Source organism: Rhinolophus hipposideros, assembly GCF_964194185.1.
Source record: "Rhinolophus hipposideros genome assembly, chromosome: 23".
NCBI lineage: Eukaryota > Metazoa > Chordata > Mammalia > Chiroptera > Rhinolophidae > Rhinolophus > Rhinolophus hipposideros.
The window spans coordinates 24,374,556-24,390,662 of NC_138069.1; the positions used below are offsets into that span (position 1 = coordinate 24,374,556).

Sequence of the window (16,107 nt, forward strand, 5' to 3'; positions counted from 1 at the left end):
AATGGGAGTGATTGATAGTAATGGAAGCTGGGTGATGGGTACCTGCAAGGTTAATAATATTCTCTTTGCTTTGAAGTATGCTCGAAAATTTCCATAAGACATTAAATTAACCCTGTTACTTGTGAAGACGACTCTGAGCCTTAAAGTCAGCTCTCTTCTTAAAAAAACAGATTATGAAGTGCTGGAAAGGTGTTAGCAGTTTCACAGCAGCACACTAAGACTTTCTTTTCAGTGTCACCAGAAGGCTTAGAAAAGACTTGGAAAGGAAATAATTCACTTACTCTGTGGATTCAGTGTAATTTCATGCTAAAATCGCCTTCAGAACAAAAAACATGGTAAGCGTCCCACCTTGAGAAGCTCTGGTATTATAAAGTGAGCCCAGGACTAGGGGCAAGAGGCCTGGAATCCACTTCTCCCTCAGTTCTAGTCTCACTGGAAGCCCGCTTGCCTTGGTGTCTTTGTAAGATGGGATTGAAATCAAACTAAAAGATCTCTAGCATCCTTCCCCGTCTGTCAAGCTGATTCGGTGAATGGTCGTTGTGTTTCACAGCTCATTCAGTCATTCAGCTATCATTTATCAGACACCTCCTATCACTGCTCTGCTGGGTGCTGGGTGCGGGTGCTGCCTTCACAGAGCTTAGGGTCTAGCTGGAATCTGCCATTTCCAAGAGAATGCTAGCGACTGTGAAAAACAGACACTGGCCTCGTGGTAGGAAGGAATAGGAGGCAGCTTTCTTCCAGGCCTCCTACCTCCTCAGATGTCCTGACTCTTCCTCTCCAGACCATCTGCATTTCAGAACAACGGAGAGCACAGCTGTTGGCTTCCTGTGACCAGGAGAAGCAAAGCTCTGATTGACCAAAGCAAGGGGCATTCTTATCCCTGAAGCGGGAGGTGGAGTCTTCCACCCTGCGCAGGTGCTAGGAGTGGGAGGAGGGGTCCACCAAGAGAAAACTAGGGTGTTGTAAGGGGAGAAAGGGTCAAAGGATGCAGAAGGACAAATGCACCCGCCCACGGCCTTTCTCATCTCACTGCAAGTACTAGAATAAACATACCAAACTTTCCCATTTCCTCTGAGGAGGGATAACACAAATAAATCCAATTATACTCTTTAAACTCATCCCATCTATAGGAATTAGTCTAAAGAACTATTTTAACCTCTCTATCTCAGTTTTCTCCTCTGTAGAATGGGGACAATAGCATTTATCCTCATGCAGCAGTTAAGAAGATTCAGGGAGATAATTCCTATAAAAAGCTTAAGTCTCAATAAATGGCAGCTACCGTGTTTCCCCGAAAATAAGACCTAGCCAGGCCATCAGTTCTAATGTGTCTTTTGGAGCAAAAATTAATATAAGACCCGGTCTTATATTATATTATACTATATTATACCCGGTCTTATGTAATATGTATTAAACTTGGTTGTTTTTTCTTGCTAATCTGTCTCATGTCTATTTGATTATTAGATGAGCCAAGAGAACCTTGAGGAAGATTTGTTTCTCCCCACACATGCAATTCCTGGGACGTGTCTTGCTGACAGAATGCGAGTGGGGTGGTTGGAGTCTGAGCAGCCACTTTGGAACATGAGGTTTAAACTTCATGTGGAGTGTGGCAGAGTGACCAAATGGAATGAATCTACATCTCTGATAATCATGCAGCCACAATGCCTTGATGGCTTGCCTCCCAATTTTGTTTATGTGAGAGCAAAACAAATTTTTGTAGTGTTTAAGACACTGCCACTTTTGGTTTTCTGTCATTGATGGTTGAACCTGACTAATACCAAAAGCTAAACTAATCATGGTCTCGAATGTTACAATTTGTTATGTAACATTTGTAAATGTTATTGTTCATTATTTGAGATTTTCAAGTAAACCTAATTCCTGAAAGACCTGGCTGGTTGCAGAAGACACTACTCTGAAATGTATTAAAGTGGCATGGGGAGGCCTATTCCACTACCCTTTATCATGGTTCTCAAAGCTTTGCTCTCAGGGTCCCTTTATATTCTTCAAATGTTTTGTGAGCCCCAAAGATCTTTTATTTAGTGGGTTATCTATCTGTGTTTACTGTATTAGAAATTAAAACTAAGATTTTTTAAAAAAAAATACAAGAATACACAGGTACACACACCTCATTAGTTGTCAGAGCAATATATCACATATCATGTGGTCATACACCATGTCACCTCTGGAAAACTTCACTGTCCATTTGTGAGAGAACGAGAGTAACAAAGGCATGTAAGTTCTTAGTAGTGTTAGGAAAATAGTTTGGGCCTGGTGGACGCTTACAGGGACCCCTAGACCACACTTTGAGAACCTCCGATCTAAAACATAAAATTTAAATAAAATATTTAGGGAAGCTCTGACACATCTTCAATGAGTTAAAAATTTCTGCTGAAGGTTCAGCAGTCGATGTTTGTTTATGATTTGTTGGGGCCGCCAGTGTGGTGTTTATGTTTGCTTTTGAGCCACCAGCATCCATTTCCCCTTCTTTGGGAACCATGCCTTGAGTTCCCTCTCCTGCTTAGACTTGCTTAGAAAAAGAGCAGGAGACTGGGTTAAGCTATCCTTTTCCCCATGGCCACAGGAACTCTCTCAGGAGGAATATGAGATGGAATGGAAGCCTGCAAAAAGGAATCTGGCTTTCTCTTCCAGGGCTGGACTAGGAGTAAGATCCAGAGTAGCAGCAGCCTTCCTGAGCTCACAAGGGGAGGCCCTGTGTGAGCATGAAGCCAACATGGAGAGCAGAGTGGAGAGAGAGAGAGAGAGAGAGAGAGAGAGAGAGAGAGAGAGACTCTGACGGGGAGAGACTAGTCTTGAGACATTGGTCTGAGCCCCTAACCCAGCCTGGGACAGACACTGCTATTTGCGTCCTCTTCTGCCTGATCAGTAGACCCTCCCTTTAGCTTAGGGAGCTCTAGGTCCAGCTCAAAATATTCAGCTTCCTAGACTCCCTGGCATTGCAGGGAGGCATGTGACATGGTTCTGGCCAGTGACTTACTAAACAGAAGTCAGTGCCTGGGGCTTCTGGGGAAGCTTGTGAAAGGAGGGGCACTCTGTCCTTTATCCCCCTTCCTTCTCTGATTGCAGACAGGAGACTAGAAGTAGAGCAGCAGGGGGCATGAAAGGCACCAGGGAAGTTGACAGAAGGACCTGCAGCAGCACCAAAGACCCCTCAGAACCTACACGCTCCCAAGATGGCCAGGTGGCTTTGCAAAGTGAGATAAAAGCGTGTGGAGTCTGGTTTCTGTGAACACAGCCGAGTGCAATCCCTACATGATAACAGCACTAGTGCTGGACTTTTTGTTTGCAGGAGCCAATTAACCCCCTTTTTGCTTATGCTTGTTTGGGTTGGGTGTTCCGTCACTTTCAACAGAAGAAATCAGATTTCTGGCTCTGAGATTTCATGTTCACTCAGCAGACATATAGCCCTTTCTCACATCTGCGAGACAAGATGGGCCACAGCTGTACTTTTAAGAGAAAGGAGATGATATTTCTTACGTACGGTAGAGGCACATCACCCTGGGCTTCAGAGAAACACCAAAACAGGAAGAGGGAATGGAAGAAAGTCATGGGAGAGGGCAAAGGGCAGCCTTAAGGGGGGCAAGAATTTGTTCCAGCTTTCGAAAGGAGCTGAAGCAGTGTCTGGAGCTGCTGTCTGGGTCACAAGCATAATTTTGATGAGTCTACAGCCAAGCTATGTAGGTGAGGCTCCTCCAACTTTTAGCAAGTTCTAGTTGGCCTTTAACTCCTCTGAGGCATGTGAAGAACTGCATTCTTTCGGTGACTGGGCCTCTTCAAGACATTTATTTCCTCTTTCCTGGAGGGGTCCGGGAGGGGATGGAGGAAGAGTGAGAGTTCATTATGCATGTATACGTCTTGGAGTCAGTACGTAGGAATCTAAGTCCTGATTCTGCACCAAATTGCTAGGGACTTGAGCAATGTATTTAAGTTCTCTGGGACTCAGTTTATTCTTATGTAAAACGGTGATCAGAGTTGTTGCAAGGATGAGATGAGCTATTAACATTTAATAGAAAGAATTATGTAAGATGTAACCTGGGTAAAGGGTACGGGGACCTCTGAGTACTACTATCTCTTCAACGTCTTGTGAATCTATGATTATTTCAAAATTTAAAAGTTCTTTAAAAAAAATTTTTTTTTAGATTAATAGGAGGGAAGAAAGAAACAAAAATCCATAAGTTCTGGGTGGGGGTTTTATAGAGTTTCCTAGCCGTTGGGCAATAGGAGAGGAGATGAGAGAATTTGATGGGAACCGAAATGGAGTTTTCTAGGGATTATTAATTAGATCCCCTTTAATGCTCTTAGCAATATAAAAGTAAAGGTTATAGGGCTTTTCAATAACTTGGGACAATTGGGCTTTGTTTCCTTCAGTTGTGGTTCTGCACTGACTTGGGCCACAGGAGCTTTGGGATTTTCCAGGGTTGCGCCCTTGTTTGAGGCAGGTCAGCTATGTTGATCCCCTCTCACTGCTCCAACCCGCCATCCTCTCAGCCCAGCATTCCCCACCCCCGCCTACATTCCTCTCAGAAATGTTCTCAGAATGAAGGACACAAACAATACCTTTTCTAGAACCTTCTCTAAGTTAGAGTCTCTCAGGCCCATTACCTCACCCTAGTCTTTTTCCACCTCTGAAACAGATTGAATGCCCTCTGTGCTGGGGGACAAGGAGAAGCCGGGAGAGGCGGGAGTGAGCGAAAGCGCTCAAGTTCCCACAGCGCGTCTCATCCTGAGAGCTTCCTGTTGACCATTAGGCTGGGTGATTCCTCAGCTCCTTTGCCTGGGGGAAGAGTGAGCAATGCCAGGCGGAAAAGCCCTGCTGCTGCAGTGCCACTTTGTATACAACACAGAAACTGCTGGAAAGGGAGATAGGCTGCAGGCTGCTGGGCAAGGCCCAGGGACGGCACTGCCTCTGGGGGAGGCCCTGGGCCCCACATCTAGCGTCCGAACCCTTGCAGGCTTTGAAGCACCGTTTGACCCTTTTGGGGGTGTTAGAGGATTGTCTCATGCAGACAGGTGCTTCTGGTAAATATACCAACACACCCGTTTTGTCTGGGGCGTGGGCTTACACACTGTGAACATTTTGGATCCACACCTCAGGGCATATTATTCCCTGGGCCAAACTGCTGAATTAGACATCAAGAAGTTGATGGAGGAGCATTACACTGGGGTGAAGGGTGGTCTGAGGGGCTGTGATATCCAAGAGTTTGGTGAAGCGTTCCTGCTCCGTAGTAGTCTGTCCTCCCCATGCCAAGAGCAGGCGTGGGAGGCAGTGGTTCTTAGCATAGACTTTAAAGTGCAGACTCTGCACTTGTACTTCCTGGATTCAAATTCAGATTCACACTGAGAAACAATGTAGCCTCGGCTTGCAGTGTCTTCATCGGCAAAATGACCAAGAAAGAAAGCAAATGTACCTACCTCTCAGGTTTATTGTGAGGATTAAATGAGATGAGGTATGTGATATGCTTAACATGAAATTTGAGCTATTATAATGAATGATGATAGAAAACATCAAAACAAGTCAGTAGGTGGCCCAGCCCTGCTATAAGTTGCCGGTGACATAAATCTCTTAACCTCTCAGGATCCATGTTTCCTCCTCTGAAAAATGAAAGGGTTGAACCAAAGGTAGACCCTTCTACCAGAAAGATCTCTGAAACTCTGGAAGGAAAGTCTGAGCCACTCCCTGCTAAGAGGCAGCCAATGGTTTGAAACACTGAGTTTTCAATGTCTCAGTAAGCTACACCTTCTCTGGGGAACTCCCAGCCCCAGAGGGAAGGCCGCTGAATGACAGAGAGCTTTTCAAGATATTTGGCTGGGGCTGTGCTGACTCAGAAGAAACAATGAGCACAGTTTTCAGTCCCAAAGGTTACGAGAAGTCCCCTGCCAGTCCCCAGAGATAAAGTCCTCTGTAAGCTCATGGAAGGGGGTAGGGCTTTCATAGAATTCTAGAATGTCAAAGCTAGAAATGCTCTAAGGGAATCTCTAGGTCAGGGCCTCATAAGCCACATTCTGTGAGTGCTTCTGCAGTTCCACAGGCTAATATTCATCTCATTTTGTATACTTCAAGCTATATTTAAAACGGTGACTGAAAAGCAGCAAAGACACTGATATCAGTCATCCATTAAATTTCAACACATCAAAAACCAAAATCCATTAATATGTGTGGTAGATTCTGTTGGTCTCCTAAATCTAGCCTTCCTTTTTTCCCTTGTTGTGGAAACTACAGTTGGGTGGATTCATGGCCACCCAGATAGAAGACTACATTTCCCAGCATCCCTTGCAGATAGGTAGGGCTATGCAATTAAGTTTTGGTCAATGAGATGTAAATAAAGGTTGTGAGTACTACTTCTGGTGGTTTTCTTAAAATGAGATGGTGTGTCCTTCTTATACTTCTTGTTGGCTCTAAGGTGGACATGATGGTGGAGCTCAGTCAGCCATCTTGGACTTTGAATTGGAAGTCTCATGTTGAAGCTGGTGGACAAAAAGAAGGAGCCTTGGGTCCTTGATGATCATTGAGTTCTTACATTACTTACAGTGCCCTGGATTGCTCACCGCCACCCTTCATTTACATGAAAGAAACATAAATTTCTATCTTATTTAAGCTACTTTTATTTAGGAGTGTCTGCCTCTTGCAAGTAAACCTAATTGACACATTTGGGTACTCAGTGATTGATTTTTTTGTTTTGTCTTCTAGGAGGTCTGACAATTAAGTTCACTCATTGCAACGATGTTGCTAACCTTTTTTGATATCAGAGGGATTATTCATTATGAACTTGTACCAACTGGACAAACAGTTAACCAAGTTTACTATTTGGAAGTGCTGAAAAGGCTGCGTGAAAAAATTAGACGACCTGAACTTTATGCCAACAATTCATGGCTCTTGCATCATGACAATGCACCAGCTCACACAGCACTGTCTGTGAGGGAGTTTTTAGCCAGTAAAAAAATAACTGTATTGGAACACTTTCCCTACTCACCTGATCTGGCCCCCAATGATTTCTTTCTTTACCCTAAGACAAAGGAAATATTGAAAGGAAAACATTTTGATGACATTCAGGACATCAAGGGTAACACGATGACAGCTCTGATGGCCATTCCAGAAAAAGAGTTCCAAAATTGCTTTGAAGGATGGACTAGGTGCTGGCGCTGGTGCATAACTTCCCAAAGGGATTACTTCAAAGGTGACACAGTGATATTTAGCAATGAGGTATGGAGCACTTTTTTCGAGGATAAGTTGGCAAACTTAATTGTCCAACCTTGTATTTTTATTCTTATTAAATTTTTTCTACTTTTCTCAGTGATTGTTTTTATAATGCATTAGTAGTATAATATTTTTATAGTTTACTGAATGATTAGAAAAATACCACTTGAAACTTCTAATCAGGTCAAGAAATAGAATTTTGTAGCCATCCCAGAAGCCCTTTTTGTGCCTCGCCCCGATCACCACTACCTCCTTGCTCCTAAAAGTAGCCCTATCCTGACTTTTACAGTAAACACTTCCATGTTATAATGATGTAATATTACCTTAAAAACATTTTGGTTAAAGACCTCTTTCATCTGTTTTGTGTAGGGTGATGCTTAAGACTTCGTTTGGCAGAAGGCTTCCTCGGATCCAAAAGTTAAAAAATAACTGAAATAGTCTGACCACCTCATTTGACAGAGGAGAATGTGAGGCTCAGAGAGGGGAAAGGACTTCTTAATATCAATCAGCGAATCAGTGCATTTTATTTTCAAGTTATTTCCAGGGGAAGGGACCCTAGATACAAGTTACCAGCCTTACCCAATGACTCCAGGATGGCAAAGACTAGCAAATACAGCCTGTTGTACGGGGCATTCCATCCTCATTCAGCGCCAAACCTGGCTTTTTCCACACAGATCTCCTTTGGGAAAAATCATGAAGTAGAGTATTATTAATAGCATATTGAAGGTTTTCCACAATGGAGAATTTTGTTTGATTTTGAAGATCTGGCACTTTCCAAACTTTTTTGTCTTTTGGACATTGTGTTTCACTAGGAGCATCCCACATGCAATAGTTTGGCAAGTGATGCTGCAGCCCCTTTGATGGATAAAGATGCATTAATACATAAGCATCACACACAGAACCTGATAGAAAATCACCTTTCTGGTCCAGGTAGCCCATCTCTCTGGAAAAGTACTGACTTATCCCATACTCTGTAAAAAAAATTATTTCTAATAGCCCCAAGAAACAATTTCAGAACTGACCTAAACCTGCCCAGTCTGGGGTGGGTTCCTGGGGGGAGAGCTGGCTGGGCCCCATAGCCTGGCACTGGGCTGCTTGTACCAAGAGCCCTGGCCAGCCGGCAGCCACCCAGTGTGTGTCTGGGCTTGTTTTTCCTTCCTCTCCCTGCTCCTTTTAGAACACAGCTGAATGGCTCCAGTCTCTCAGCCCTGCTCCCAGCCAACACTGGACCCCTCGAAGTCTGGCCAACTCATCTCCCACCCGCCTTGATAAACACCCCCTCCACGCTGGGAACCACAGCATGGGGTTGTTTTTCTCCCTCGAGCACCCCAGGAAGCCTCCCCTTTTGCCTGGGCTTCCTTCCCAGGAGTTGCCTGCCAACCCATTTTAAACTCATCCTCCATTCGGTCAGTTACCTGAAGAAAGGGCGACTCACAGAAGGCCCAAAGATGAAAGAGTCTTTAATCCTGCAGCTTTTTAAGTTTTGTTTTTAGCAGGAAAACCTTATTTTCAAAACAAATTATTGTGCGCAATTTACCAGTTTATGGAATAAATAAGGACATTTATGGCAGACTTGTTTGTTCCAGCAAAACACTGGAAAGAAACTAAGTGTCCCTCAGTAGGGAATGGGTTTAATAAAGTTATGGTGAAATCATACAATGGAATCCTATGCAGCTACCTATAAGCACGAGGCCATTTCTAACAATGATCACAAAAGTCCTAGAAAAATCCTTATTTCGCATGGACGATATTTGGTTAGTTTTGTTCTAGGGCGAAGATGAAGATTGCGTACCACCTACTATTCAAACTTGTTAAATGTTTATACAGTATTTATATATGGTGACCAAACATCCCCATTCGCCCAGGACATGGGACTTTAAGTGATCCAACTGATTTGTTTGTTGTACTATACTTAACAGAAATTAAGACTTTATTTTAGAAAGAATAAGATTATTATTGATTTTAGCCCCCAGTATATTCACAAATGGAACTGAACCAGTATTTATACTATAAATGCGAGGGCAAAACTATGTGGACTGATGTGAAACAAGAAACCATTCAACACATAGTGATAAGAAAAAGAAAACGCAGGATACAGAACAGTGTGCTAAGTGTGCTCTCATCTTGTAAGTTTTCTCTCTTTTGTCTTTCCTAAAGGTCAGAGCAGGAAAACAGTGGGGAATTTATCCCTGTAACAAAGTGAAGTTTGTGACGTCTTGTCTATTTGTGTACCCCATCGTAAGATAAGGGCTGGACTGAGTTTTACCAAATTTTGAGGAGATGTTTGCGATGGTCTGACTTAAAATATAGGTGGTTTGGCATATGAAAATTTCATTCTGGGGATCCTGGGGAGAACACGTCAGAGAGATAAGCAGGCATTCACCAGAGAAAGTGACCCTGATTCAATAAGAGAAGCCCACATAAGTGCCGACTAGAAGAGACACACAAGATCGGTGCAGGTCCAGTATCAGAGGAAACAAAGAGTGGTTTCTAGTGAACGTCTGAAATACAGGGTAATGTTGTAGACGCTCCAAAGGAAGGCCTCAGAGTGCAGGCCTGCTGCCCAGTGGGTGAGGGGAATCGGACATCCATGGGTGTCAGGACGGTTAATGATTCTTCTGCATGCAGCAGCTCTTGGGGTATTCAAGCTCTCATTTGCAGACTATTCCTGAAAGGTACATATAAAATTGGTAATAATCAGTGATTTCTGAGGAGATAATAAATGGGATATTTATTTTTCATTGTATATCCTTTTGAACTATTGGCAATCTTTTCCATGTTTATATATCAAGTCTTTTTAAATTTATGAACTATTTCAAGTAATCAAAGAAGGTATAGAGGATAATTAAGTTAATATCATTGTATCTACCTACTGGCTTTGACAAATCTTAACATTTAGCCATATATATAGTTGTGTTGGAAAGACCTCCAGTCCTCTTCCTGTGTCTTTCTCCTTTACATTCACACAGGACATTTCTAACACTTCTGGTCACCAGATGTGTGGGGATTTTTTTTTCCTGTATGCCAAGCAATTTGCAACATCAACTGGGTGTCCTACAATTTAACTCAATTCTGACACTGCCTGGACATAGTGTCAGACCCCACAGGTTAAGGGCTTAGTCCCACGAGACTCCTCCTACTCACATGCCAATCGCAAGTAGTAGGTCCACAGGTTACCGACAACTGCTGTCTGACTTGGCTGCAAATCAGAGGTTCCCATGATCTTCTCCTCCTTGCGTTTAATTATTTGCTGGAACAGCTCACAGAAACTCCAGAAAATGCTTAATTACCGGGTGTTAAAGGAAATGATAAAGGATACACTTGAACAGCCAGATGAAGAGATGTAGAGTGAGGTCCGGGAGAGTCACAAGTGCATAGTTTCTGTCCCTGTGGAGTTGCGGGTACACCACCTTCCCAGTATGTGAATATGTTCCCCAACCTGGAAGCTCTCTGAATCCCAATTCTTTTGGATTTTCCATATAGACAATCATTTTATCTGCAAACAGTTTTATTTCTTCCTTCCTTTTCTTTCCTTTTCTTTCCTTGTTTCATGAGCAAGGATTTCTGGTACGATGTTGAAAAGCAGTGGTAAGAGGGGATATCCTTGTCTTGTACTTGATCTTAGCTTCAAGTTTCTCACCATTAAGTATGATGTTAGTTGTAGGTATTTTTGTAGATATTCTTTATCAAGTGAGGATGTTCGCTCCATCCCTAGGTTACTGAGGATTTTTATCATGAATGGGTATTGGACTTTGGCAAATGCTTTTTCTGCATCTATTGATATGATCATGTGATTTTTTTTTTTTAGCCTAATGATGGGATGGATTACATTCATTAATTTTCAAATGTTAAACCAGGCTTGCATACCTAGAATAAATCGCACTTGGTCGTGGTATATAATTCTTTTTATACATTGTTGGATTTGATTTGTTAATATTTTGTTGAGGATTCTTGCATCTATGTTCATAAGAGATATTCGTTCACAGTTTTCTTGCACTGTCTGTCTGGTTTTGGAATAAAGGTAATGCTGGCCTCACAGTATGAGTTAGGAAGTATTCCCTCTGCTTCTATTCTGAGAGAGATTGTAGAGAATTGGGATAATTTCTTCCTTAAGTGTTTGGCAGAACAAGTGGTTAATTTTAACAAATAAGAGGATCAATCTTGGTAGAGAAGTGCTGGAGGCATAGAGTCCCACCATCTCCTCCTCTCTTTTCCTTGAGATCCCTGGATGGAACCTTAGGTTTCCATAGAACACGGCCTGAAATCACTGATCTGGACCATGAATTGACAAAATTCTTCCGTTAGGCTTTGTGGGCCAGCCATTGTAGTGCAGCAGCAGCCACAGATAAACACACACAGTTGAGATGAAAATGAGTCCGTGAACTATTTAGTGAAAGAAGCAAGTTACAAAACATCAGTACTAATAAAATAGTTATCGCTTCTTGAGTCTTCTACTTGCCAGCCATTGTACCAAATGATTTATGTGGATTATCTCGTTTAATTCTCAGAACCACCCTATGATATAAATACAATCATCTCCCATTTACTGATGGGGACACAGTGGCCTAAATGGGTTGAATAACTTGCCAGTAAGATATGAAGCTGGGATTTGAACCCACACAGTCTAACTCTAGAGCCTGAGCTTTGAAATGCTACAGTGCATAGCCTTTTATGTGTACTTAGATATATTTACATAAGCCTAAAAAGGATCTGGAAGATATACACCAAAAACCAAGAGGGTTTTCTTTGTCATGTGGAGATTGGAGGAAACAGGGGGCTGATATATAAATAAGATTAATGTTTTGTAATTCTTCTGTATCATCATAAGTTAGACATTTCCATTAATAACATAATACCAGTAAATGAGGCAGTAGGACTTTTTATTTCTAGAGACGTGCCCATTTCTAACATTCTAGTATTCCTCGAGGCCTGTACGTCTCTGAAGGTATTTGGTCTGAACAAGAGGCAGAGGCCTGCAGTGATGGCGGGAGGGTCTGAGTCAAGGTCGCCCAGCCCTCGGTGGGACATCTCAAGACTCCAGGTTGCTTTTCGAGCCTTTAGCCTTTGACCTCTCCCTCTAGCTTTTCTGGCCTCTAATTACTAGGAACATAGAGGGAACCACAGCTACTGTTTAGACCAAAAATGCGGTTAGATACCCACAAGCGGCTGCCTCTGTGAGGGCTGTTTCCAGATTGGACCCGGGGAAGGGCAGGGACTGAGCAGAGTAGAAGCCAGGTCTGATGGTGGATGTGGCCGGACTGACAGTCCTTTTCCAAAGTCCTGGGATTCAGGGGCACCTGATCAAAAATGTAAAACAGAATACCAGCACTGATGGAGCACCAACTATATGCTAGGAGCTTTCTGCACATCACCTGTGAAGTGAGAGGAGACTGAGTCACCTGCCCAGCCAGGTTCCCTCTGTCAGATGACCTCGTGCTCTCTACTCACTCCAGCTCTTTCCATGCTGAGTAGGGAAGCCGGGGGAGCTGGATCATTGGGGACCAGCACTGCCTGCCCTTGGCTATGTTTTCTCAGCTCCTACTATCAAAATGTTCTCGACAGAGGCTGGTGAGCAGGTGGTCCGGTAACTCAGCTCTGTCCCTGAGGAGTTGGGACTATTCCCTGTGGGGTAGACCAGGGAGGGGTGGTAGGGATGGGAACGGGAAAGCGTGTCCTGCCTCTGAGCACCCACCGGAGGAAAGGCTTGATGGATGGCCTGCGTGTCAGGACAGTCTCACCCCAGTCATGACAAGTGCCAGGGTTCCACACCAGAACTTTCCCTCACGGAGATGCTCTTGCTGCTCCGCCTCAGGGATGGTGTGTAGGCCAACGCTCGGGGCCAGCCATCTGAGGGAAGGGACGCGCACTGGGCTGGATGACCACCTATGTCTTCTCCTTTCCTAAGATCCTGCACTCATCATGGCAGCAGCGAAGCTGAACCCTTTCCGTGCACACGCACCATCTCACCTCACTCCGAGAAGGTATAGTTGTTATTCCTATTTTACAGACGAGATAAGCAAGATCCTGGACAGTTGAGCAACTTGCCCAAGCTCATGTAGCTGATAAACAGCCAGGCTGGGACTGAGGCCATCTGTCTGCAGAGCCTGCATTCTTATCCAAGATACAGCCTGCTCCGAGCTGCCTGGAAATCTACATAGACTTCTAAAAGGATTAGGATGCTAGGAATCCGTGATAAGGAGGCCAGTGGGCGATAGCATCCCTATTTGCAGCGGCTTTGATGTTTTATTTCAAGGCTCCAGGCGGCAGACCTTCCCCCTCTTGGGGAGCAGCTTAGGAAACTTGTCCACTTAAACTATGTGGCCACAGTCCCTAAAGACATGGAATCTAAAAGCAGCTCTGACGGACACTCCCCAGAAATGACAGACTTGGGTTTTTTAAGAGACTGGCACTAATTAAAGGAGAATGCCGTGGAAATGGGCTGCGTCCTCACCAACAGCTTACCTCCCATACAACGCGGAGCTTGAGGTTCCACTTTTACTTTTCATCGTCTGCCACAGTTGAAAGGATCTAGACCTCAATTTTTCAAATCTCAGTGTTCAAATTGCAAATTGTATAATCATGAAACTTTTCGTTCAAACAAAAAGCTGTTCTGTGGAATGCCATCATCAAGCATGAGGCACGCGCTGCTTCTTCCTTAAGTCCCAATAGTGACATGGGATAGGTACTATTCTGATCCCCATTTTACGGATGAGGAAACTGAGTTGCACAGAAGAATCAGTAACTTTCCCAAGGCCGTGTAGTTATGAAGTGGTGGAGGCAGAATTTGAATCCAGATCTGAAGAACTCCAGGGTGTGGCTTAATACCGCTGGGCTGGTCCCCTGTCTCATGGGAACCAGATAGGATGGAATGAGATTAATGTAAGGGCATGACGGACAAATGCCCCCCAAACGGCGGCTGTTACACATCCATCAAATAGTCCCTCAGTGCCTGTTCTGTGCACAGAAGGCCTGATCCTTGAGGACAGGACACGTGGACAAAAAGCTTTACCACAAGACTGAAGCTGGTGGGATAAATGCTGTGAGGGCCAAGAGGAGAAATAAATTACTTCCAGTTGTGGAGAGGTTTCATGAAGGCTGTGGTATGTAAGGGAGGGAAAGGAATCTACATGGAGACAAGGCCGAGGTAGGGAGGCAGGCGGAGAGGATCATTCCATAGACGTGGGTGTGGGGGTGGGGGCAGCATGAACAAAAGCAAGACATCTGGGAGACACAAGAGGAGCCGGGGCGGGGAAAGGCTGGAAAGGAGGGCTGGGTCAGGGGCTAGGGAAGCATAAGCCAGCACTCTGTTGTGATCTCATTTCCTCCACGGACAGCCAGCTGGGCTGCTGGCAGGCGTGGGAGTTCCCCAGCTCCTCTGGGGCCTTGAACAGAACCAAGGGCTTCAGCTGGAGACTTGGATTCCAGCGGGGGAGGATGGGGCAGAGAAGAGCCAAAGGACAGGAAGTCCTCCCAAGGGCATTCGCCCCGAGAGGCGCCAGGGTCTCAACCCTCGGGCCAGCCAGCCTGAACCCGGTCTCCTGAGGAAGCAGTGAAAATGGAGAAACTCAAGTGTATACTCCCAGAAATGGACTTCTCTGCGGATGGTCAAACCCCAAGGACAGTGCCATCTTGTGGCCAAGAAACCCAGATACCATGAAAATTTGGGGGGGGGGGGAGGGAATCCCTGTGCCCCCGAGGGATCAACCAAGACAGAAATGGCTAAGACTTGTTTAATAATTTCATAATGAACCCAAAATTATGCTAGAACGCAGTTTAGAGTCGAAACAAAGTCTTATTTCTGGTTACCAAGTTCCCTGAAATGGAGGTATTACGTGTGGATAAGGAAATGGGCTGACTGGTTCAAGGTCACAGAAGGCCAAGTGCTGAGCCAGGGTCCACAGTCACTGCCCTGTAAGTGGTTAAAGCAGTGGTTCTCAATGTGTGGTCCTCAAGACCTTTCAGAAGGGACATGAGGTAAAAACCATTGTCGTAAGACGCCTTTTCCTCTCTTACAACCGGCACAATGATGTTTCCAGAATCTAAACGCTATGCACTGACCTCATCTAGTCTTGATGGCTAATGGGGTGCATGTGTGTGTATTCTTGTGTTTCAAAAATTCCTTTTAATTTCTAGTATTGCATGACCCACATAACCAAAAGCTCTTGTTGAGATACTCAGTGATTTTTGAGGGTATGAATGCATCCTAAAATAGAAAAAGTTTGAGAGCTGCTGGCTTAAAGAAATACTCTAAAAAAACAAAGCTGCAAAAACTAAAACATTCCCTTTGTTTTGATATAGTTGAATCAACTCTGTGCTTTGAGGGACGCATTTTCAGGTTGATTGGAATTCTAATTTTTAGGCTGACTGAAATTCTAATCTCCGCTTCTACAGATCTTTGATTAATGAAACACAAAACAAATATTCAAACAGACAATGTTTTTCTGAGTGATTTATAACTGGCAAGCACTACTCTGAGTAATTTACATGTGTCCCCTCACTTACTCCACATAACTACCATTTGCAGTAGATGCTATTAATACCACGTTTTAGGCCTGTGGACATGAAGACGTTACTTGAGCTTGGACTCTATCCTAGGCAGTCTGTCTTCACTGCCCCTTCCCATTCTTCTAACTGCCTTAAGATCTGACACCCTTTACATGCAAGTCATTTGATAGACAAAAGTTTTTCAAAATATGGAGTCTAAAAAGAGTAGTGGAAAAAATAAATCGCCAATCTGACCTAACAGCTTCACTTTATAGATGAGGAAATGGAAGGTCCAGAGAGGGGAAGTGACTTGCAAAAGACCACACAGCAAAGAATCAGAATCCACTGGGCCTCTTACTCCCGGCTGGGAGCTCTCAGAACTCCAACCCAAGTAAACATGCAGTTATCTCCTT

General features: G+C 44.1%; 1 protein-coding gene across 5 annotated transcripts in view; it reads left to right on the top strand.

Annotated features, from left to right (window-relative positions):
- Positions 1-16,107, top strand: part of LOC308491562 (ras GTPase-activating protein-binding protein 1) — a 296,580-nt gene that overhangs the window by 209,699 nt on the left and 70,774 nt on the right. Inside the window, exon 12 of one of the 5 annotated variants that reach the window (XR_013992377.1) lies at positions 13,116-13,248. The exons of 2 other annotated variants lie outside the window; for them this stretch is intronic. Coding sequence is in view for 2 of the 3 variants with exons in the window: in XM_081035389.1 (XP_080891515.1) it covers positions 13,023-13,114 (92 nt within the window). In the remaining variant the exon portion in view is untranslated. Of the gene's footprint in view, positions 1-13,022; positions 16,037-16,107 lie in introns of those variants that run through there. 2 more of the 5 variants (XM_081035391.1, XM_081035389.1) reach the window with 2 other exon arrangements.